Genomic DNA, 25,705 nt, shown 5'->3' on the forward strand with positions numbered 1-25,705 from the left:
CTGCTGGTTTCGCTTTCTATACTGCCTCAGGTGTTTCCATCATTAACTGTCACTCACAACAAAGCTGTCTGACTCTTCACTGGAATAAAATGGGATGCGATTCTTCCTTGTTAAGGAAAAAAAATTTAAAGTATCACCGCAGAGACAGGCCGACAAGTCATGCTGTGTTTGAGGGGAGACTGAATTCCTGGGTCCGGGTGCTTGGGACAAGTGATTCCCATCAGAAAGGAAGCAGGGTGCAGGGTTGCCCCGTGATCTTAACGGTGGGGTCCCAGGGTCAGGCGCAGCGGCTTAAGAGGAAATGACAGGGCGTTTTAAAGAATAAATGCTACGGAACATGCCCAGTCCACCGAGACAGGCTAGTGCTCCAGAAACCAGAAACCCTTGGGCTTCTACTTCTTAACAAAACCACCAGAAGGTGCTTTTAAATTTCAGGAAGCAGCAGCCACGCATGCACAGCCATAGCAACACACACTCGGAAACAAGGCCATTTATCAAACTTTAATAATGCAGCCAGCCACCCGTACATGTCACCGACACGATTTTATTAAAATGACACTTGGGTCTCATAGTTACACTTTTTTTAAAGCTTGCTTTTTTCCTCCGGTATCAAAATAGTTATCTTTTTAAAATATCTGCAAAAGTGTAATAGTCATTTTGTTATATATTAAATACTCTCCTAAAATAGCAACCATTTTTTTCCATCTGTCCTAAAACCTCGTCTTCTCCTAAATATCATCTTTTCCCTTTATTATTTGGTTCTGTTTTGGCATCTTTTATGTTTATGCACAGAAGCTTTCAAAGGAAAAGGTTTCCTTTGTAAGCCCACTGTATAAAAACAAAGAAAGTAAAAAGAGAAGCCAATGATAATATTTGATAGGACCCTGGATTCTTTTAGTACAGGCACTCAGACCGTGACGTTAAAACAAAATAATCCCTTCTTGCCTAGAATTGGTAATGTTGGCCCAACATCGCCCTCTCGTGGCCAGGCTCTATCAAAGCACCCAACCATACAACGGCACCTACAGTATTCAGACATTGTGATTTGGATGTGAAGCATCCAGAGTTCAGTTATAGAGAACAAAAACATTTTTTTCTTTCACAGATCACAAGACAACTGGATTCCTGAAAATTCACCGTGAATACAGACCACCCACAATTACTCAGGGCAAATTCCCATCCCTTCATACAGGACAGAAATGCCCCATCAGAAGCTGGACTCCGGTAAGGTTTTCTTTCTTCCTAAGGAAAGCGTGTGGTATTTCACCCTCTGCAAGGTGCCGTAAGAAGTCTGCTCCCCAGATGTGCTCTTCTGTGAGAAGCCGGCAGCACTGGGGCGTGGGGGCCTGCCGGCCTTGCGAGGGAGGTGGAGAGAGCTGGGTGCAGACCGGACATCCCTCTCCAGGTGGCCGCCCAGGGCCCTGGCCAGGCCCTCTGGCATCCTGAGTGCAATCGACGAGCCTGGAGCCTGCTCATCCACTGCGGGGCTCACCCTGCCACTCTCCAGGGAGCCGGGGGCCCGGTCTGTCTTCCTGTTCTCCTTCTTCCAAAACATGGACCTCAGCAGGGTGAAGGCGCCCTGTGGGAACCTGTCTTTCTCAGAGGCCCTTTCGTCCGCGGCAGCTCTCATCTTGGGCAAGGTACCCTGGCCACTGTCCTGACAGTTTCTAGAAAAACCCGTGGAGGGGGACGGAGGGCTACTCTGGCTTCCCTTCCAGTTTGAGGTCTTCTGGCCCTCTGGGCGGGCCGGCTTCCCGTTCTCGAGGGAGGGCATCACGGTGAGGGGCAGGTCAAACTTTTTGGGAAGCCGGATATCCTGACTGGCACTTTCCTTCCATGTCCTGGTTGTGTTTAGGACATCAGAGTATCCAGTGGCCGGGTGGTGGTTGGGGTAGCCTGAGGGACAGGGCACCCTTGCTGGCCCTTTCCCATTAGCCTGGCCACTGTCTTCGCCACAGAGGGTGCCGTTTGACCTGGGAGATGCTGACTTCTCCTCCCCGCCGGCCGTGCCCGTCAGCAGGGGCACAATGGACTGGCTGGTGGACCGACGAGGTCTGCGTCTGGACTCCAGGTACTCTACCAACTCGACAGAGGCACCAGGTCGCTTCTCCCTGTGCCCAAAGGATAACCGGAGGGGCACAGTCTTGAAGGGCCCCTGCCTGGCTCGGGATGTGGTGGGCGCCTTCATGCTGATGCTTCTGCCGTGGGCACCCCGAACCAAAGGTCTGGACTCCAAGGCCCCTGAAAGAGACACCGAGACCATTAGCTCACCCAAATAACCCTCACCTGCAACAGGACCAACTGTATTGCCAGCCATCTAGCAAACACTCACTGAGCAGTCTGAGATATGAGACACAAGCCGGGCACTGGGGACATCTCTGTCCCTGGAGAGATACACAGGGTTCCAATGGTCTCACTTACCAGCCAGGCTTCACTCACCAAAGCCAAAGAAGGTACAGTTACCCCTTGTTATCCACGGGGGTTTAGGTCTAGAACCTTCCACCTATAGATGTTCCAACCCTATAGCACCTCAAGTGCTTTGTGTAAAACAGTATTTGCATGTGATTTGGATATTTGCGTATCACCCATGTACATCTGTCCATCTAGAGTAGATTAAATCATTTCTAAATTATTTCTAGAAGAACAACAAAGAACAAGGAGTCTGTACATGTTCAGTACAGATGCAGTTTTGTAAAAATGTTTTGGCCAGTAGGTGGTTGACTGTGCCAGGCTAGAACCTGGGGCCACAGAGGGCTGTCTGCACCCACGTGCCTGGCAGCACAGACCACTGGCAAAGCGCACTCTCAGACGGAACTAACCTAAGACTTCACATCATCCATCCTTTTCAGGGGTAGGAGGTGACACTGGGGACTAAACCTAGGGAGCACTGAGCTACACCACCTGTGTTTTTTCTTATTTTGAGACACGGTGTCAGTAAGTTGCCCAAGCAGGTCCCAGACTTTCAGTCTCCCTGCTCTGCCCCCTGAATAGCTAGGATTGTAGGCACATGCCACTCTGCCCAGCTTCATCCATCTTTAGCTATGTCCACCAACCAGAATGCCAAGCAAAAGTCTCTGCTTTTCCAAGTCAAATCAGGTACTTGTATTTTCCAATACAAGTTCTCCCACCATAAGCTAAAAAAAAGAACTATGGTTAATTCCATCAGAGCTGCCCATATGTCTCCATTGTGATTCACAGTATCTATAAATAGCTGGAAGATGTTTTTGATATATAGTGTTAGGACAGAAATAAGAGTCTAAAAAGCAGTATAAACCAAACGGCAAAAATGTACACACATGCGTCTGTATTATGTGTGCCTGTGGAAACATGCAAGCAAGGATGGAGAAACAGACCCCAACACCTAAGGTACTACGGCTTCTCTTTTTAGCTCTTCCCCGTATCTCAGTATTTCTGAAGAGGGTATACATATAACCGATACTATTTTTCCTTAGAAGTTCCCATTCCTCGTCACTGTACCATCGCAGTCTTGATTTGTATGCGCCTGCACTAAGAAAGAAATCTTCAACTGAAACCCAAAGCTACAAGGCACAAGCACAGGCACATGCACTTGGAGAGAAGCTGCCAGTCAACCATCCAAGGCTCTCACCCACAGTGGCTGCTATCCACATGCTCTTTCATCATCAAATAGGAGTGTGATTAGGAAGGGGATTAGACTGTGAAGGTGGATGGATCCCTCAAAATAGGGGGGAAGAAGGAGAAAAAGCAGAGGAGGAGGAGGAAGAGGAGGAGAAGAGAAAGAGGAAGAGGAGGAAAAAGAGGAGGAGGAGGAAGAGAAGGAAGAAGAGGAGGAGGGAGAGGAGAGGAGGAGGAAGAGGAGGAAGAGGAAGAGGAAGAAGCAACATCATAGCTCTTTCTTCCGGTAGATACAACAAGAAGCTGCCTGCAGCTAGAGGACCCCGCCCCGACCCTGACCACACTGGCACCTGATCTTAGACATCCAGAACCGTGAGGCACAAATTCCTGCTGCTGACAAGCTACCCAGTCCACGGCAGTCCAAAAGGGCTGCGACGGAGAGTAACTCTGAGAATGCGTAAGGACCACTAACACTAAAGCCCCCCCACGGGTAGCACAGCCATCTCCACGCACCACATGGAGGGGACCTGAGACTTTCAGCTGCACGGTGAGAGCCCAGGGAAACCAGGGGGCCACAGTGCATGCTGGGAGAGGAGGTATCCCGCACAACAGCCAAGCACCCTGGAAAGCAGTGACTCAGGAGGAAGGTGGGGATCACTTCTTCCTGGCCACATGTTGGGAGCCACTGAAAGTGGAAATTGAGCGTGTGTGCAGGGCTGCTGCATGGCTGGGGCAAGACAGATAATGGCTGAGGGCACCTGGCTCCAACTCCAATTAAGGAGATAAACACTGTAGCCACAGGCTGTAGTGAAATGCAACATGGAGATCTCCTGAGGTCTCCTCCTTAAGGCAGTTTGTTACTTGCAAAGTCCTTGAAGCACTCCCAAGATCTGTTCAGTTTCCAGTGTTTGAAAAAAATAATAAATCCGGGCTGCCCAGAGGCATCCTCTGTCTTAGCCGCCAGAGTCTCAACTCTGTAGAAGGGTTTTTCCTCTTGGAGCCCTGAAATCAGACCACTTAGCCCATTTATTGAAGCCTTCGCCGTATACTCGTTTGGAAGATTGGGGATCTAGGCCAGGTCCCTGATAACAGGCACCCAGAACAGGGAAATGAAATCCTTGGAATGGGAATGTTAGCCTGAACCAGTAAGTCCACCTAGAGTGGCAAGTTTGGATATGGAGAGGTCCCCACTGTATGAAAAACCTCGCCAGGAACTCGGGGAGAACAGAGGAACAAGGGTGAGCCTTCCCGCTGTGAACAAGCCCTTTTATTCAAGAGTAAAAATAGGGTTGGGCATACAGCTCGGCGGCACAAGTGTCTGCCTGGCAGGCACAAGGTCCTGAGTTCAGTTATTAGAAACAACAAAAACACTCAGCTGAGGAGCAAAGGTACTCATGGCCGCTCCAAGACCTGCTTAAACGCTCAGGAGATTCTGTGCCCAAGAAAGACCTAGCAAAAATGTTAAAAGAGGTAGGTAACCAAACACAATCCATGGTTTCCTCAGACAGGCATTATAGATACTGATAATTGGGAACGAGTTGGAAAAAATCTTAAAAAGGCACACAGGGCAAGAAAAATAATTTCCCCTGAGACATTTTCAGCCTAGAATCTGATTCCTTCAGTTTTGATTAAGAAGTGTCTTGATGATTGTGGGCTTGTTAGGGTGGCCACAAGGAAACTGGCTTGGAGCAGTGTTTTGCAATCAAGTTCCAAGCAGGGGAGTGAACCAAACAGCTCCACTGAGTCTGGAGCTCGGCCAGACAAGGGAGGTAAAGACACAATGTTGCTTGTCTCACCTGCAAAGAGAAATCAAGGTTACAGTTGAATTGGCTCAAAACACAGTTCAAATCTCCCCCGTTTCTTGCTTTGCAATTGGTTATTCTTCCCTTGACAAAAATTGGAAAATCTGTAAGTAAAGAAAGGGGACACCTAAGGGTTTTATATCCTCAGATTAAGCAGGACCATCCTGAGATAAAATTGATAATTAAAGAAAAAGCCCTTAAAGGGCTTTTAGACACAGGGACAAATGCTTCTGTTACTGTCCAAAGCCACTGGCCTCTGCATGTGACACCTACAGATTTACAGGTTTCACACCCTAGTAAAAGTGCTAAACTGATTTAACCTGCAGGGTGCAAGGGGTGCCTCTGCTGCCATATGCAGGTGATTTGCTTTTGAGTTACCAGTTTACTACGGATTTAGAACAGCAGCCCCAGGGTGTGGAGGAGACTTCCTTCAGTGGGCGAGAGAGACATCCCAAGGCTTGATTTCTAGCCATCAGCATCTAGAGCCATTCCAGACTTTTGCCTTTAAAAGAACATATAAATGGTGGAAGAGCACAGAGAACCTTCCCTAGGCCTGGCCTGGCCTGGCCCGGCAAGGCGGGACCTACACTGCAGAGTTTGCAGCGGTGTGCTGAGGAGCCAATTCCTCCAGGGTCTGCAGACCTCTCAATGACAGGCCCGCCACCAGCAATGCTGTGACACAGTCCTGCAGGAAAGGCAAGACACAGTTCGGAGAGGTGGGACACAGCGCTGGCCCGCCAGAGCCATCCTGATTTTTCCCATCACCTGCACACATGTTTGATGCATCCAAAGTTTACACTGCACGGTGCTGGGATCCCCAACAACAGCAGAGCCTCCAGGGCAGAGCAGGAGCACACCTGCATGTCCCCACAGCAAGAGCGCACCCAAGGAGCCTAAATACAAACGCAGAAGGATTTTTTTTTCCCCCTCTATACCTTACCACAAAAATTCTTTACAATCTTTAGGTCTTAAAATAGTTAAACACACAATTTAAATTTCAAAAAACAAAAGGGAGTGTTCACCTCATAATAGATTTCACTTGGCAGTATATATTACCTAAAATTTTTAAATTCTAATAAAGATGTACTATGGTAGTTGAAAGATAACACAATCACATGAAAGCTAAAACGAGTCAGTTGGAAAGATCTTCACACTAGACAATAAAAGCACCCAGTGCAGGGCTACTGTGGGGGCAAGGGTGTGCTTATGTCTTTCCGGGAAATGCTAACTGGCCCATCTGGGTGCCCGAGCAGGCTGTCCGGCTGTGTCATGGATCTGAACCCCTCCCCAGAAGCTGACACCCAGTCCTGTGACAGTGATGCCTCAGAAACTATAGAACGGACAGGAAAGGATGAAACTAAAACCAACCTCAGTGGACCCAGGATGCCTGGGAGACGGTAACCAAAAACATATAAAGATAACCCAACTGAAAGTTTAAGAAAGGGACATACAAGTTACTAGAATTTTTAATATACAAAACTATACGTTAATTATAGGTAAGACTTTGTCTTTACTAAATCTTTTTATACGACATCTCTGCTAATTCACCTATAACAAATCTGACGAGTCAATTTATAGTTATACATTTTAAAAACATTATTATAATTCAGTTTGGCTAAAAATATACTTGAGTGCACTCTGATTTGTAAGATGTTTGTCAGTCTGTCTGTTGTCTGTCTGTCCAGTTGGCTTGTATGCAGTTGTTGGGAGTCAAATGAGCTAGTGATCATTGACACGTGTGGCACCAACAGCATGCCCATATAGGAGTGCCCAAGTGGTGCTTGAGAATGCCCTGAGGGCTTGGGGTGCTGCAGGTGAACAGGTGTTCCAGCCCCAAGAACTTGGGGTGTGAGAAGTGAACTATTTCAGCAAAGGGGTACAATAAATAGCCCCCCCTGGGAACTTAGGAGGTCTCACAGACCCCGACAAACTGTGTTTCTGTCTGTGTTTGTTTGAATCTGTACAGACCCTCTGTCCATGTTTGTCCATTTGTCTGCTCTATAAACAGCTGGTCTTTTTATTTTGAGCTCAACAGTTTTTCACTTTTTCCTTTTGCATTTATTGATCATCTGATCAGAGGTTTATTTGGGTTATAAAATTACAAAACATGCTTCCACCTGGTCCAAATGCCACCAAATGCCAGCTGGTACAAATTACACAAAGATCGGTTATGTAAATGTAATATATTATTATTTATTATGGACTTGAGTGTCTTATGGTTTAAAAAAATTAATGGGTTAAATGTTATGATAGGGTTTTTCACCAGCCATTGAAAAATAAAAATATAAAAAATGGGGCCAGGGGTTTACCTCAGTGGTACAAGTGCCTGCCTGGCAAGCACAAGGTCATGACTATCAAAAATAAAATCAATCCTTGGTACCAAAAATAAAATAAAATAAAATAGTAAATTAAAAATATATTTTATTAAGAGCAAACAAAATCCTTTGGGGTTGAGATTTTTGGACAGGACTCCAGCTGACATAACAGCTGCCTGGTAATATTTTTAACCAGTTCTTGTTTATTGATTCAAGGCCCCAGTGATCTCCACAGCTTTAAGGGAGACAAAAAGAAAGTTACAAAATATACTATTGTAATGTGTTTACACTGGCCATCACCAAAAGAAATGATACAGGAAATTTATTGATTCAAAGATGCCTGTGCAAAGGTTTCCTATGGCTGTGGCAGATTATTACTAACCTTGCGGTATATTAATGTATTCATGCTTCCAGATATAATGGCTTTCCAAACTGTAAAACTGGGATTATTTATGGTAGCAAAATTTTGTTTCATATTTAGACCTCTGCTGGTATCAAAAACTTACAAGCTTCACATTCCACTAAAGGTCAGTAAGTTAGATAAAAATCTTTATGTGTTAGGTAGGGATGATTGGATAAAAGGGGTATTTTATGTCAAAACAAAAATTCAGATTGTTATAAAAATGTCATAATTGTCATGCTATGATGTGCATATGGTTTTGATTCCTGATTTTCTGTGCAAAATATGCAACTGTTAATACCCTATAGATATTCAAATGTTTAAAATATCCACGGATAATAGAAAACAACTTTCATTTAATGTTTTAAGGTGTTTCATATTTAGCTAAGATAGTAATGTTAAACTCTCTGCCTCTGATACACTGTGTTGTTATCAATCTTTTCTTCTGGATGTTCAACAACCGAGGTTTAGAGATGAAAAATTTGAAAAACAGATGGGCTAAGAAGATAGCCAGTATTTTGGCCCCAGCCCTTCAAGGTCAATGCAGACCCGGGACATAAAAGAATCTCTGCTTGCATCTTCCATAGATACTCAGTGAGTCCCTGGTCTTCTGATCAAGATTACGAGACCACAGAGGAAAGTGATCTTTGATGAATGGTGTCTAAGAGAGGCCCCAGGAGAGAAAAATCTCTCAAGCTTTCGTGGAAAGCAACTTGGTCAAGCACTGGCCGTGACTCATCCTGATGGCTGACACTGGCTGTAGAGCCAAGAGGTGCATGGTTCAAGGCCATTCCTGCAGAGACCTAACTGACATGGACAGATAACAAAAGTCTGATTGCATTTAATACAGGTCTCATCTTAAGGTGGTCTTGAACCTCCTGAAGTATAATTTCAAAAGGTACAGTGCAATGCCACAGTGAAATGTGAGCTGTAAAAAGGGCTCACACTGCACAATTGCTGGCTGCACCTGTAACTTATTGTCATAGATTGATGGACCTTACAGGATTTAAATTGTGAGAGTTCTCCAAGCACAGCTCTCCAAGCTTCAACTGACCACTCATGCTGTGTGACAATTAAACAAAAAGGAGGAATATGTTGGGAGCCATTGAAAGTGGAAATTGAGAGACTGCAGCCCTTCCAGGGGGAGAACCACCAGCAGTGGCTCCTGAGATCCGCGCCATGTTGGAACTTAGGATGCTGGGAAACCAAACAACCAGCCTGCCTCCCTGCTAAGCAGTAGTGAGCCTACTGATGCATGACCTAGAGTCAAACATCCACTTCCCCTGCCCCCTTCCCCTGTCCCCCCATTAGCAAATGGGAGCCAGAAATCTGAGCATCTCCTGGGAGGTTGACCATAGCAAATAAGGGGGACTTCCTTCTACCATCTCTTTGAAGGCAAATATTTTTACTACTGTTTTGCTCTATTCTGATTAATGGTACTGCTCTATTCAATATTCTGTTTTGATAAGTTTATAATGTTCTATATTTCATTTCACTTTGATATTCGTGATTGAAAGAACAACTATTGTAAAGATAACGAAATATACTGTGATACCTGTTACTGTTATCCCGGTAACCTGCTGTGAAGTTCTGTACCAATTTCACTGTACGATCTTAGTTGGCTTTATTCTGTCCTGTTGTATTTTACCACTTTCAAAGTAAAATTTAAAACAAAAAGTGGAAACTGAGCACACATGCAGGGCTGGGGCAAGATAACACCTGAGGAGACCCTGCTTCAACTCCAATTAACTAGATAAAGACTGTAGCCACAGACATTTCACCCCTGTAGCAAAATGCAACATGGAGATCTTCTCCTAAAATACTTCTTGTGAACCTAATTTGTTACCTGCAAAGTCCTTGAACCACTCCCAAGGTCTGTTCAGTCTCCAGTGTTTGCAAACATAATAAATACAGGCTGCCCCAAGGCATCCCCTGTCTCAGCCACCACAGTCTCCAACTCTTTAGAAGGGTTTTGACCCTCCTGGAGCCCTAAAATCATACCACTTATCCCATTTATTGAAGCCTTTGCTGCACACTCGTTCGGGAGATTGGGGATCTAGGCCAGGGCCCTGGTAGCCACAGGAGTGTGATAGCATCTCAGAGGCTCCACAAGATTTCACCTTTCAGATTTTTCACAGATAATTTTGATGCTTTTTAAAAAAGCATTTCTGTAGATTAGCCAGGAATAGACACAACTTCACCCAAAATACTTTGTCATTTCAGCTTGGCCTGACCTTGCTGCTCCACCACTAAATTCCCGAATCCCAGATAAAACGCCACTCTGGAGTCTGAGATGTGTGTGAAGCTCTCCCTTTCCCTGTTTCTTGGCCCCAGGAACGGCAGATAGGGAGCTTTGTGTTGGGAGGACAAAGCTGTGAATTCTCGCCTTTCATGACATGAGGATGTCACCTGGAGCCGTGGCAGGTGGCCGGAGGACCTGGCAGCTGCTCTACATAGCATCCTTCCTTTCTTCCTGGTATGAAAGGGCCCGAGGCCAGGGCTGGCAGCAGGGCCTGCGCCAGGCAGCACAGGAGTCAGAGACGCCGCGGAACCGCTTCTCCTGTTTCTCTGGGCAGTGGTGAGAAGCACCCTGCCTTCACTTCCTGTCGCTGTATCCGTGACATTATTACGACAGGAGGGGGTGATATATAATTGAGAAATTACAGCGGAAGGATGGGAGGAATGAGAACACACTCCCGCTGATGCTTAGTCTCTGGGTACTATGTCCTCCACTTCTTACCCAAGACCTGAAGCTCCTCCCTTGGGCTGATTGATGGACCTTGTACAGTTCTGGGTGGCCGAAGGGCACTGTTCTAGGAGCCCTAAGCACTAACATGGACTTCCCTGCACCCTGTAAGAGAAATCCAGGATCTTGCTTATTGCCGGCCAGTCTGGCCTGAGTGTCAGGTGGCTGACGCCGCATGACAGAGACAAACGGCTACATCTTCCTGAAAGTTACACATGCCTCACAGGGGACCTGTGGAGCTGCCCGGGACCCGCCAGAGCCGTCTGCATTGCCACCGTGCACCTGGCAGCCTGAAGCCGGCAGACACCGCTCCGACAGACGCCACCTCTGCTCCTGCCCACGTGTGGCCATCCTGATGTCCAGGTTGGTCCCTGCCCAGTGACATGAGGCACTGTGAGGACCTCACACTGTGCGGTGTGAGTGGTGAGCCTGGGGACCGCTCCTCCCCACCCTAGCTCACTTGCCACAGATGAAGTGTTTTAATTTCTCTAACAGCTTGAATTCACAGATTCACTCAAAAAATATTTAGGAGAGCCTACTGTATGCCAGGGGCTGTTTTCATGTTTTTTGGACACAGTTGAGGAAACAAATATAAAGTGCCTGTCCTTACGGGGTTGACCAAACCCAAAGTGTATCATGTCCTGCGTGATAAGTGCAATGGGTGAGGCAGAGGAAGGGGAAATGGGTGCCACGGGAGTGATGAGCAGCATCTGAGGGGAAACCTTCCTGCGGGAGGTGGGCATGAGGAAAGATGCAGAAAACAGGCTCCAGGGAGGAAGTCCCATAAATGCAAAGGCCCTGGGGTAGCAGCAAGATTAGTGAGTCAGGAAAGACAGGCTTGTGGCTGGAAACGAAGGGACGCACACTAGGGGCCTCACGTTGTGAGATCAAATCTGTACTTGGAAACGTATCTGTCTCTGAGTTACAGAACCTGTCCATCGCTAGGTTGGCTGGTATTATCTTGTTCCAGCGTCTCTTATGGTCTTTATAATTTCCTCACAGCCTGGTGACCATTTCCACTTGCAATTCAGAGTGTAGTGAGGGCAAGCCTGACCCCCAAACTACCCTCTGCTCCCCTGGAAGGTCAGGCAGAGCTACAAAGACAAGCTAGGCCTTCTCCACCTCCAAGGCCAAGCCCCACGGGAAGAGGAGGCTGGCTGTCACAGCGCCAGCCTTCAGGAGCCAAATCACTGCCCCTTCCATCTCCCCAGGGGTCATCACTGCTCCCCAGAAAGGCAGGGTAGAGCCTCGGGGAAGAAACAGAAAAATAACAGCATGTAAAGGGGTCCCGGAGTCAGAAACAGGAAAAAAGATAACAATGAAGACAGGTTCATAATGAAACAGAGCTGCCAGAGGAAGCAGGTGACAACTTTAAACCAATTAACTTGAATCTCCAGGAGACTGAAGCATAGAATGCCGGGACTAGAAAATGTGGCCTCCAGGATTTAAAATTCAATAAAGGAACTGAAGGCTTGCAGGATCACTGTTGAGACTCACATCATAGAGCAAAATTATAAAGAGACAGAGGCCACGAGAGAGATGGCTGTAAACAGAGAAGATGGACTCAGAAGACCCGACAGGCAGATCAAAAGTAAGAGATCTGAAAAGTAAGAGAGACAACAATTAAAAAAAAATCAAAGGAGTATTTTCCTAAAGCCTGTGAGAAGAAAGGAATCCCAAAGTCCTAGGTAAGGCTGATGCACAAAAACACATACCCAGGTGTTTGCTGATAGAATTTCTGAACTCAAAGGCCAAAGAGAATCTTAAAAGCTTCCAGCCAAAAAAAACGAGTTAGACTCATGTGAAAGAGAACAGTCTGGGTTCTCACCTGTCACCCCGGGCACAGGCAGATCGTGGGAAACAGCTAAAGCGGCCTGAAAGGAAAGGAATGCCACCCACAGCCCTCCCACCCTGTCACTCCTGCTGCAAGGAAATGTGTGGCTATGAAAGGGGCCAGAGCGCCAGCACATGTGCCCAACAGTAGTTCTGCACAACGTGGATGAAGCAGGACCTGGACCTCAGCACGAACAGGAAATAAAAGCAGAAAACTCAGCTACAGCAGCGGACCTTACAGTTTATGAACTGTCCATCCGCTCTGCACCTGGGAAGCCAGACGGCCTCAGAATGACAGCTTAGGTTAAATCCGGGTGGGGCAGAAATTCTAACAGGTGGGAGGAGGAGGGGACTTCCCAGAACAGACCCGAAGCACAGGGGAGCATTGGGAAGCTCTCATGATGGAGGGAATGGCGGGGAAAGTGACAATAGAAATATTATATAGTTCTCTTCTTACTGAGGGAGAGAAGAGAGTGACAGGATGTTCACACCTGTAATCGCTACCGCTCAGGAATCTATAGGAGGACCCCACAAGTTTGAGGCCAGCTGCACAACTTAGCAAGCCCTGTGTCAACCTAAAATGTTAGCCAAGCATGGTGGTGCTCATCTGTAACCCAGCACTCAGGAGGTTGAGATATGAGGACTGCTGTGAGTTCAAGGCCAGCGTGGGCTACTTAGTGAAGTCAAGGCCAGGCTGAACTACGTAGCGAGACCCTGCCTCCAAAAAGAAACAAACAAAACAACAAATAAAAATTGAGAAAGCACAGAGCACTTATAACAAGGTAGAAAAGAATAAAACTTCAAATTCGACAAGGGAAAAAGAGATCAAATCAAAGAAAGGGAAAGGAAACAAAGTTTTAAAATACGAAATGAGTTAAATCAAATATTGCAGTTATATTTAGTATGAATGGAGTTCTCCAGTTGTAAGACCAGCTCGAGAATTCGGGGTGCAGCTCAAGGATAGAGCACTTGCCTAGCCCTCGTGAGGCCTCGTGATCCACAGCACTGTACCAAAGGGCGGGGGGCTCTGAAATTTTGACATGAAACCAAGCAAAAATCCAGCAACGTGTTATTTACCACAAACCACTTAAAACTACTTCAGAAAGAAAGTTCACCAAGCAAAAGAGAAAGGCCAAAAGTCAAATGACAGCAGTCAAAGGCAAAGAAAAGGAAAAACCAAAGGATGGAATTCCTAACCTGGAGCAAAGTATATACGGTGTTAAATACATTAAGCAGGATAAGAGCAACATTAGTATGATAAAAAGCTCAGTTAATTTTTTAAAAAGATCCAACAGTAATAACGTTGCAGATACCTGTTCACAAAGCAGCTAAAATATAAGACAAAATTATTAAAATTCAAGGGATGCATGATTTAAAAAACAGCTCAGCAGGACGGTTTCAGTGTAGGCACCCAGAGAAGATAAATTTACAGACACGGGGAAAGGGACAAAGGACCAGCTCAGCCCACAGTTATTCAATAAAGCTCACATTTCTCCCTAGACAATATGTATTCTTTTATATGTACGCAGGAAAATTGATCGCAAAAAGAGTAACTTTTGAAAATCACACTTTTGAATCATAATCTACCAAATTAGAGATAAAGAGTAAAAAGGTGACAAAACAATTGTCTTGAAACCCTCAGATAAGGTCCAGATCAAAGAAGAAATGCAAACTGAGACCAAATACTGCCTGCAAAGAGCCAAAAAAGAAAAAAAAAAATCTCTGAGCCCCAATTAAAGCTACAGTGAAAATTTATCAAGAAAGACTGCTGCCCTGGAAAGGGGGAGGTCGAAGCCCCGGGGCCTCTCTGGAGAGGATCCCAGCGATTTTCCTTACGCTCAGGGACTGGAAATGAACGGCTGGAGGAACCTTGATCCTCTCCCCCATCCCTGAGCCCTGAGGGTCTCCTGAGAGCCCCCAGGGTGCGCCTGACACTTCCTCAGGACTTGTGTTGGAGCTGCCCCCAGCAGGGTCCTGTCAGACACCTCTCTCCCAGGGAGGACTGGGAAATGGCCCGGGATGCTACGCAGGCAGTGCTTTAGGGATGAACACTATTCTGTTTTATAGACGCTCTCCTACATGTGAAGTCATGAACACGCAGGGAGCACACAACAGATGAACAAAAGCCCACCTGGGGGTCACGGGCACTGTAATAAGCAGTAGGAACAGTGGGGTGCTGCACACCTGTGATCCCAGCGCTCTGGACAGCCGAGGCAGGAGAACGCGCGTTCTAGCAGAGTCTAGGAAACTAAGTGACAGAGAAACCTTGTCTCAAAGCACAAAATAAAAAGGGGACGGAGCTCTAGCTCGGTTCAATCTCCAGTACTCAGAGGAAAAAGCAAACAGAAAACACAAATAGGAATGCCCAGGATGGACACTGAAGAACTCCACAGCTCTGGCTTCTTCAACCTCCAGCCCGACTCCGGGCACTGCCCGGGCTGTTCCCTTCCCGGAGTGCAGTCCCCTGACCTCCCCCGGAGCTACCCTCTCTCACCGCCACCTCCTCAGAAAGGTCTTCCCTGCCAAGCCACTGAACTCTTCCCCAGCCTCTCTATCTCCTTCCCGATTACTTACCTCTGTTCTGTCCACACCCACAAGACCACAAGCTTGGAGCCAAGAAGGAATGTAGCCTTGGGATCCCCAGGGACTCACCCCAGGATTCCTGCAGACACTGAAGCCCTCAGTTACGCACGTGCCTGGTATAAAATGGCTCGGTGTCTGTGTAGGACCTATGCCTATGGTCCCATATACGTTAAATCATCGGTAGATACGGATAATACTCAATCCGTGCCAGTGCCATAATTATTACACATACCAGTGTAGGTCTAATAACAAGAAAAGGCCCCCCTGTTCAGTACATATGAGCCCCTCCTCCGTGTATTCTCAATCCGCCACCTGTGGACACACAAGCCCCTGGGACCTGTAGACTGAGGACAGTGGCAGAAGAGGCAGGCAGGTGTGGGATGGTCCCTGTGTGGCTCAGGAGCACGGCGTGTTCTATCAACCAACTCCACTCTCAAGGCCAGGAGGGACCAACGCTCTGGCCAAGGGGAGAGCCCACAGCTGCTGCAGAAAATCAGCAAGTAGAACGCACGTACCCTTCTCCTGGATGCTGAGGCTGTTTGTAGAGACCGGAGAGTCGGGCACGCGGGCGAGGGAGGGGCAGGGGGCAGAGCTCCAGGACAGCAGGCTGCCCCGGGTGCTGTTGCCGCCGTGGCCCCCGAGCCTCATGAGCCAGTGGTCAGACAAGGAGGAGCTGGTGGAGCCTGCAGAGGAAGCACAGAAGAAGGTGCACCGACCCCCACTTCAGCAACCAGCGGAGCATCCCAGGGCCACGCCCCATCCCTGCAGAAACGGTGCTGAATGCCAGGACAGACCTCCGCCTCTGGTGGGCACCGCTGTGACCGACCTTACAGGTTCAGGGAGAGGCAGGTGGGCACAGACAGGAAGGTGCCTGGAGGAGCCTGAACTGCTCTCTGGGGAACTACCGGTTACCAACGCTGGCTTCCTGTTTTTTAAAATTTATTTTTCCAGAAACAAAGGACTTCAGCACTCACAGTCACAGCCAGGGTCAGAGTTCCACTCCCAGGACCCCTGGCCTTAGTTCCCAGGGGTCGCCAGGCAGGAAACTATGTCACAGGAGCAGACCCCACGTTCGGGGAAATGCAGACTTTTATAATGGTCATAAGGGTGTCCACCCTTCGATCAGGAGGGAGGTATTATCTGCATCACACAGGACAGTGAGAAAAGCTGGCCTTCTCCACTGTGGCACTTTAGACTTTCAGGCTCGCTTGAGGTTTAACTTAGACCCGCTGAGAACTCTTGGTTTATCTGGCCATTTTTCGATGATGGTGAAGACAAAATCTGATTATTTCTGTTAAATGTTCTCCCATCCCTAAATTAGGATGGCTGCTTCGCAGAGTGGAACCAGTCACGGAAAGAAAGGGGGCCATTTGGCACATTTTTCCTCTAGACTTCAAAGCAAGCTTATAAATGGACTGCTGGGTACCATCAAGCAGCTACACTTTCTGGAGAGGCCTTGTACCCTTCTAACAGGACTAGCAAAGCTCCTAACACAGATTTGTATGTCACAAGCTTAATTAAATCTGGCTCATTAACAGCAGGGTTGAGAACATGGGATCCCACACCCCCAGGAGTCACCCTGCTAGGACTCAAATAAATCACACTCTGTTTTGCTATTTGTTTGGAGACAAGGTCTCACTATGTAGCCCAGGCGGGCCTCAAACCTGAGGCAATCCTCCTGCCTCTGCTTGCTGAATGCAGGGATTACAGGTGCCTGCCACCACACCCAGCAAAATCATTCTTTTCCCCTTCCTTGACTTATAGGACAGTCATCCCACACCCTGCAGACGAAAGAGCCTGCAGTGCTCGGATTTGCAGAGTGGTAACCTAGCCTCTCATGTTGGCCCTGGATGGTCCACTGAGAACTGCCCTGATTCTGAAAGTGACTTCCCAACCCCATCTCACCCCACCAACGGCAGCACCCACCTCGCATGGAGCTGCTGGCCGACCACGCAGGGATGCTGTTCCGCTTCTGGTAGAACAGGATGTACGCCCCTCTGGTGTTGACTTCATCTTCTCGAATTGGCTCCACCGTGCTGTCATCATAGCTGTACCACTGGCCGTCCAGAGAGTTCCGGCAGTAAGCTGCAAAGTCCCAACTGCAGTCTGAATGTCCAGAACCGCAACGGGCAGAGGACATGTCCCACCGGCCTGGCTGAAAAATGGACCTGCTCATAATGGAATGAGAAGAGGTCCCTGGGGGCTAGAAATGAATTCTGTGGAGTCAGAAATGATCACCAGTTACGCTCCAGAGTCTCACTGATAAACAGTATTGTTCCTTCCAGTTTGAAGCCTTTTGCTGTCATGGGTCAGATAAGCAGACAGCTCAGGCTCTGCAGGTCCCATGTGGTCACATGCACTCTGCCACGTACTGCTCTCTTTCTTTACTGCCTTTGATACTGGACAAGCCATGTTAAGCTGGAAAGGGTGGACACCTCTGATTCCAGCCCTTGGGAGGCCGAGGCAGGAGGACTGCTATGAGTTCAAGGCCAGCCTGGGCTACACAGTGAAAGCCTGTCTCAAATAAACGAAGACCCACACATAAAAATGTGATGTCTATTATGGTACAACGGCTTTCAAGCGATCAAGTGGACTTTGCAACTAGTGGTGGTCTTGGGACAAACTGTTATCTTCTTGGGGAAAAACTGGGTCTTGCTCTCTTAAGAGCATCAAGAAACTCCATGGAGAAGATTTAAATATAAACATGTAAAACCACAAAGTATAGAAGACAATACAGGCAAAACATCTTGCTTAAAAAAAAAAAAAGGCTTTCCAATCATTACTTGAGAAGTCATAAAAGAAACAATTGACAATTTAGTTACCTAAAAAAAATAACAATTGCCACAAATATAGCTCAATGAGGTAAGTGCCCATCTGAGAAGTGTGAGGTCCTGAGTTTAATTCCCAGCACCAATAAATAAGGAAAGAAGGAAGGAAGGAAGGAAGGAAGAAAGAAAGAAAGTTAAGTCATTTAAAGCTGGGTGCAGTAGAGCATGCCTATAATCCCAGCACTCAGGAGGCTGAGGCAGGAGGATTGTTGCGAGTTCGAGACCAGCCTGGGCTACAAAGTGAGCTCAACGCCAGCCTGAACTGCATAGCGAGCCCCTGTCTCAAAAAGACAGAAAAAAAAAAAAAAAGAAGAAGAAAAAAGAAGACTCTGTAGACTCTGTAGGGGGACAAATGTCTACAGGAATAGTCAAGTATAGAAGTGAGGCAGAGCTTGTTACAACACTCTGTTTGAAAGATGATGAACACAGCACCTGCCCACCAAGCACAAGTTTGGACTTCAACAGCTGCTGGACACAGGCAAAGCAGCTTAGACTCACACGGTTAGGAAGCAGTTCAATTCCACTGATACACTGTTCCCCACACTGGGCTAGCAAAGCCCAAAGGTGCAATAACGTGCTCCTGGAGAGGTAACAGGGAAACAAGCACTCTCCTACTGCTTACAGAGTGCAAATTCCTACAGTTTGTCAGGATCTGTCACAGTGCTAACAGAAGGCTGGGGTGTGGTTCAGTGGTAGGCACTTGGCTACAAACAAAGGAACACCTCACCGACCGAGCTATACCAACTCTGAGACTGTGCAGGCTTGTGGTGACGAGCGAGACACAGTGAGGTGGGCTAGCCGGCACACTCAGCCCGGATCCCTCTCAGCAGTGTGGGCTGTAAGTGTCTACCCTCCCTGGCCCTCTGTCCATTAAGGCTCTTCTCCCTTTGATCTTGTCCTAAGCAGGCTTTTTCTAGCAAGTGGTAGCCTGCGGTGTGAGCAAACACAGACCCTGGCAGACTTCTGCAGAAACTGGGTCACTTGTGACCTCAAAATTGCAGATCTGACCCCTTACCACTCACCCCTGGGAGGATCTGGACTTTGATAAGGCAAAGCTCACCATGTGCGTGCGACCAACCCTGCCTGTTCCTAGACTGCTCCTCAGGCCTGCTGCAAATCTACATCGGTGTTCTGAATTTCAATGAGGCTTTCTCGGGAGTTTATACACAATAAACCAGCACATTCCGCGTGTGAAATCACAAGATCCAGCCTTCAGCTGTCCTTACTTTCATCATTGTGAATACGAAGACCAATTTAGCTACGACAAGTTTTGTCTTAAAAAAAATCCGTGTTAATACAGCAAGAGAAATGGACATATATATATAGAGAGAGAGATAGATATATAGATATGTATGTATGTCATGCAGGATTTTTTTCTTCATGAAGAATTTCTGTTGAGCTATTTTTTAGGTCACAGAAGAGACTGCAGAAGTAGACAGAATGGTCCTTGAGGTAGGAAGGACAGCTTTGGAAAAACTGGAAGACACCACACAGCACTCCAACAGCTCTTGTGTCCCCTGCAACTTCAGGGTGACCAGGCCAGCCCCACCCGCAGACCCCTCTCAGTTCCTGCACTGGCACCCTCATTTCTCTCTCTCCACGGTGGCTGTACCATATTTCAGTGGACGCCAACATCCTAAACCTCTCGGAATCCCAAGGACCATCTGGATGAGCCTCCACTACTGTCCACGCAGTGTTCACTCAGCTGTTGCTTCTGCCAGGGGTGCTCCTGCAGGTTTTCCGCGGCCCCTGAGATACTGCTGGGACGTAATCAGGAAGCGAGATCAATCCCAACTCTCTAAAAGAGCTTCTCGGGATGACTCCGAACCACTGAGAGAGTTACCTAGCATTTTCTTTCTGCTTTACAGCTGCCAAGTTCTCTAGAGGAGCGGAAATTAAAATTACCCCATAAAAAAAACACACCAATCTGGGAGAAGTGAGCGTCCTTGTGTAGAATCACTGATGATGAGAAATAGGATTCTCTTGATTCCAGTAGTGACTTTCCCGTATCTGTCATGCCTAAAAATTTGGACAGCCACTAACTTCACATTACAGCCACCAGCTTAAGTGACATTAGCTTCACAGCTTGTAGCAGACACCATTCCCCCTCGCACACTCCCTGGTGTCCTGGTGTGCAGCAGGTGAAGGGCCAACCACCGTGGGAGCTCAACCTAGAAAGATGCCAATTCTAGAGCCATCTGGTGGCTCAGGCCACAACCAAGACTCCCAGACATGACCGCGTGGGCAGGGGCGGGGCAAGGCGAGCTCACCTGTGTAATGCCCACCTTGCAGGCTGCCGTGATGGTTGCAGACGGCATACAGGTCGTACAGGAAGTCCAGCGGGTAGGTGGTGGGCAGGCTGGCTGGCTGCTTCCAGGAGGGCCAGGGACCGGGCAGCGGCTTGCCGCTGGTACTCCTCTGAGCCACGTGGGGAGCCATGTCGAGTCCCGAGAGCGGAAACTTAATGAGCGTGGACAGCTTGTTCCTTCTCTCCCCCACCTGACAGAACCTTTTAAGGTGGATGATGAGGATGTCGGGCAGCGTCCACAGGCTCAGCTTCACCACGCCCTGCTGGAGGACTTTGCAGTGGGGGCACTTCCACGCATCATCCTGGGCCAGCTGGAAAGGAAGCCACCAGGCCTGTGAGGCCCCCTGCAGCATGCAGCCAACCCACCGCAAGGCAGCCAGTCCCCTTCCCGGCCAGGGAGTGATCCCAGGGCGGGACCTGCTCCTCCTTGGTGTAGAACTGAAAACACTCATCCAGGGTACAGCTGTGCTGCTGGTGTGCCTGCTGCTGCCGCCACACGCTGTCTGCATCGGGGACCCGCTCCTCCTGGAGGCTCCCAAACAGGCTGCATGGAGGGAGAGGACACAGTGGTGTTCAGGGCCCTCCCCTCCGAGAGGCCTCTCTGTCCCCTCAGCAAACCCAGCAGAAAATGCTGGCCAGGGACAGTTACAGTGCCCTTCCGAAGGCGTCCTGGGACCTCTTCTGCATATCCTGACTTTACGCCCCATCTGTGTTTCCTCCCAGCACCTCAAGCAACCAAGTCCTGGCTTACCTATGTTAGTTTTCCTAGTGCACAAGACCTCACGCCTGGTAGGAGATCAATAAACACTAATTGGGCTGGAAAATATTCTTTTTAAAGTATGGCTGATAAAGCCTAATAAAGATCCTAGACTTAACCCAGACATATATGAGCCAAGTGACTTTACTGTAGTCAGGGTTTACAAGGAGAATGATTACATATAGCACACATAATTTATAGTATTATTTATACTGGCCACCCAAGAGTTAAATACAAGAAAGTACAGGAAATCTGTTCATAACACTAAAGACCTAGAAAACCCAGCCGAGGGCCTGGATCCCATGGCAATAACCTGCATGAGTTCAGCTGAAAACACAGAGCCCGTGAGAATGACCCATGCAACTCTATTCCATGGATCTGCACTGGGAAGGCCCAAAGGTCAGTAGTGGACACTAGAAAGTCTTTGCCAGCGGGCTGAAGGAGCTGTGCCAGCAGGCCCAGGGTTCTGTACTGGAGCCAAATGTGACACTCAAAATAAGGACCAGGGCTCTCCTGAAAAGTATCACAGCCATCCTCAGTGACAGTGAGAACAGTCTAGTACACATCAGGAAGCCAGCGTGACAGCTTGTCCGGAGATTAAACAGCACACATCTTCCCCTCTGGAGCCAGGAAGCAATGCTCAGAGTAAGGACCAGAGCTCCCCCAAAGTGAACCACAGCCACTGTCAGCACCAAGGTCCTGAGCTCCTCCTTGCTATGGTAATAGCCAAGTTCTTATCAGGGAAGTTCACATCATAAGCTCCTCCAGGAGAACCAATGGCTCCAAACAATACCACTTTGGAGAACCCTTTTTATGCAGGCAATAGTCCCCAGGTGGGCCATCCACACTCAGTGCCACACTGATTCAGTTCAGCTTGTGTTTAAGTTGACTACCAGGTACCAATCCACTACAGCCCTTAAGCAATCCTTAACTTTTCTGTGCCTCTGTTCCCACCTCTGCGAAATGCAGACTGTTAATAGCACTTACCTCATGGTCCTTCCCAGGAAGATGTGAGGGAGACTCACATGCTCAGGGCGAAGGGCAGGGGCTACTGGCACAGGTGAGAAATGCACAAGCCCTGGCTCCCCCTAGCTGCCCTCTCATGACTACCATTGCTATCGGGGCTATTCACACACTGCCAGCTCTCACTAAGGTCCCCCAGAGGGATGGGCACACTGCTTCAGGCTGTGTACACCGCCCTTCGGTCACTCTGGGGAGCAGGGCCCAGAGAGGATTTACAGGGGAGGCAGATTCCACGGCTCACCATTCCTTGGTGGTACAGTCCCACTCCACGGCCAGCTTGACGTGGGGCGGGCCTCCGGGCCTCCTGAGGTGCAAAGCCCTAAGGGGAGAGAGCAAGGGAGTCCAGCAGGAAACACCGAGACTCCTTCCCACAGTCCTGCAGGGCTAAGCACTTAGTCTGCAACCTGGGTGGTGGTCCACACAGACACACCCTAAACCAACGGAAAACAGAGGTGAGCTATCTGGGGTTGCAAACTCCACTGGAGGGCTTGGGCCTATACCCCCATCCCACTCCCCTCATGCCCTTGGAAGATGGGGAACAAGGACATAGATCAACTGTCCACAGATCCACAGTCCCGTTACAGCCTCCAGTTAGCTTCTCAGTGTCTACAGAAAGCGCCACATGATCATCCCACACAAACAGCCAACGCTGGGGAAGCCCAAAGAGCTGCCGCCCACCCCCAACAGAACACAAGCGAACCCACACCACCTAAACATTCCTCAGACTCACCAGTGTATAGGAAACCCGTGTTAGGTAACCTATAGCTCTTTTCCATTTCAGAAAAGCCTGGCAGGACTCAACACAAAAGAGAGGAGACCAGAAGGAAGTGATAGGTGTGGGAGTTTCTCCAGAAATCAACAGGGGCAGTCACCAGGGAGACAAGTCCACACCCCAAAGACTTAAGAGGGACAAGCCAGGTGAGGTCTAAAATGATTCAATAGAAGGTTTCAAGCTCATGGAAGTTGCAAAGACCTCTGACTAAGAACCAGGGATCTAGGGGAGAGCTGGGGCACCTTCCTGCATGACCAAGAGCCAGCGGGGCCTGGGAGCAAGGCTTGGCTGAGAAGCTCCCAAGCTCCTGTTTGTGGCACTTTGTTTGGGGTGAACACTGACTGACTTTCCTCATCTTCCTGTAGACTTGAAAGAACTGAACTATGAGCATGGTGCTGCCTGGCCCGCTCCTTCCCCAGCAGGAGAAGCACCATTCCTGATGGGCAGAACAGGGAGAAGCCACTGCTTCTCTCTCCTTCCTCGCCAGGTCCTGAGCACAGCAGACCCGCACTCTCCTTCGCCCATGCCTTGGGCTCCCTAAAGGAGAATGGGGCTTCCTCTCCTGGCCGTTCAGCTCTTTGCACATCATAAGATGTGCCATGTTCTTTACGTTTCAAGCTTGAGGTTTCCAATCCAACCCTCCCACTCCACCAAGAGGACAGACAAGATGCCAGGGGGAGCTCTGCTGTTAACATCCAGGCTGGTCAGGAGACAGGAAGCCCACCATCTTCTCCCTTTGCTAATACATACAATCACTGTCAATGCTAAATTAAGGTAATATTCTCTCGGAAAAAAAAAAAAAACTCCATTTGATTCAGCTATACCTCTCCTGAGTATCATCTCCAAAGGGTTAAGGACATCATCCCGCAATGATCCAAGCCCACCTGTGCTTCTGCAAGCGTAACTCACACCAGTTAAATGTTGGAGATCGCACGTATGCCCATCAACAGAGGAAAGCCAAAGAAAATGTGAGATATGTACTGAGTACATTAATCTTAAATCATAAAATATGTATTTTACATGTGCCCCATTATATTTTTGGTTGTTATAATCTGAGACACTACTCATGAATATTATATGTAATGAATAATTATATATAATGAAGTACTAATCAGCCATAAGGAAGGATAAATTTATAGAAGTAACCATAAAGTTAAGTGAAATGAAATAAATCAGACATGGTTTTGAATTCTCAATCAGTTCAAAATGTTTACTTTTCATGATTATTTTGAGTTTGGGGAAGAGCCAGAATTTGATCATATAATCAAAAGGTTCTAGAACATTCTGGATTGCTCCATCCTGATTCTCTGTCTCTCTCATCAAGCAGCTTTGGTTGACAAAGTCAGGAAACCACTGAACAGTCTTGAGAACTTTGGGTCTGTGGGAAAATGAGCAAAAATGCCAGACAACAAACGTTTACAGCCAAAGGGCCTGCACTACACTGCTGGCCCTGCAGGGCTCTGTGGGGGGACAGGCTGCAGAGGGACTCACGTGGGGAGCCAGGAGACAAACCTTGCAGGCTTCTCCACCAGTCACAGTCCACAGCCCTCTACAGTGTGGGGCCAGTGGTCACATTCTCCTTCACCTGAGAGGGGTCACTCTGACTGGCTCAGTAGTGTGACCCAATCAAATGGACATGGGTGTTTTGGTTGTGAATCTAAGCTGGCCATTAACTAGTTGTGTGGGTGTGAGCAAGTTAAATCCTCTCTGGGACAGAAGGGTTAAATGAGCAGAATATGTTAAGGGTCCAGCAAGGGCACATACCCAGCCCCACTGTGCGTATTTTTATTGATACATAGCCTCACAGGAGTCCAGTCAAATCAGAGCACATTCAGCCTCTTACCAAATCGGGCGCCTCCCCTTACCTGTCAACTGCCCAGTGACAGAGGGGCCGACTGTCCTGTGGAGACAAGTAGCTGCAGGCCAGGGACAGTCCCACAACCCGGATGGAGAACAGAGATCCCAGGTTCTGCCGAGGTAAAGACACAGACAGGGTGTTAGGAATTCCAGCTGTTCATTTAAATTATTCTTCTTCTGTTAAGTCCTGGGGCTCAAACCCAAGGCCTTCACATGAGCTATAATTCCCGGTCCTGTTTAAAATTTTGCATTTGGAGATAGGATCTCATTTAGACTCTTAAGTATCATGTAAGTTAATCAAACATGTAATCACATTTTTCTGTGTATTTTGAACATTTCTTTAATAATTAGTATTTACAAATCAACAGATATAAAGGCTTTTTAAAAAAGATTCACACTCTTATCTTTTAACACAGTGATTTAATACTATGTTTTACATGCTAAACCTCCCCCCAAAAATAAGCCCAGTATATCTGAATAATAAGTGTTTAACTGGAGCAGATAGTGATTTAGTGGAAAATAAATCCATTATTAAGATATTCACATGACCCAAGATACACACATGACCAACAGGCATACCGAAAAATGGTAAATATCATTAGTAATTATAAAAATGGAAATCAAAACCATTTCGTACTTACTAGGATGTCTACAATTTTAAATTTTTTAGTAAAGTAAAAAAGGGAAATAACAGATATGGGTGAGAATGTGGAGAACCTGGACTGCTGTGGGGATGTAAAATGGCTCAGCTGCTGTGGAAACAGTTCGACAGTTTGCTTTGAAAATAATTCTCACAGAAATTACCACGACACCCACAAAGCACTTACACACCAGTGTTCACAGCAACGTTATTCGTGGTAATCAAAACACAGAAACAACATCAACAC

General features: G+C 47.7%; 1 protein-coding gene across 4 annotated transcripts in view; it reads right to left on the reverse strand.

Annotated features, from left to right (window-relative positions):
- Positions 1-486: 486 nt before the first annotated feature.
- Positions 487-25,705, reverse strand: part of Usp43 (ubiquitin specific peptidase 43) — a 67,238-nt gene continuing 42,019 nt past the window's right edge. For 2 of the 4 annotated variants that reach the window (XM_023563534.2, XM_013148702.3), the window contains exons 9-15: positions 24,827-24,930; positions 22,431-22,508; positions 20,827-20,953; positions 20,372-20,720; positions 17,200-17,358; positions 15,789-15,956; positions 487-2,241 (exon numbers count right to left, since the gene is read on the reverse strand). In XM_023563534.2, coding sequence (XP_023419302.2) covers positions 1,208-2,241; positions 15,789-15,956; positions 17,200-17,358; positions 20,372-20,720; positions 20,827-20,953; positions 22,431-22,508; positions 24,827-24,930 — 2,019 coding nt within the window. In that variant the 3' untranslated portion in view covers positions 487-1,207. The remainder of the gene's footprint in view (positions 2,242-15,788; positions 15,957-17,199; positions 17,359-20,371; positions 20,721-20,826; positions 20,954-22,430; positions 22,509-24,826; positions 24,931-25,705) is intronic. The other 2 variants (XM_023563535.2, XM_063241996.1) reach the window with 2 other exon arrangements.

The sequence above is a fragment of the Cavia porcellus genome, unplaced genomic scaffold, assembly GCF_034190915.1.
Source record: "Cavia porcellus strain 051 isolate PalLab524CR breed Dunkin Hartley unplaced genomic scaffold, mCavPor4.1 scaffold_32, whole genome shotgun sequence".
Classification (NCBI taxonomy): domain Eukaryota; kingdom Metazoa; phylum Chordata; class Mammalia; order Rodentia; family Caviidae; genus Cavia; species Cavia porcellus.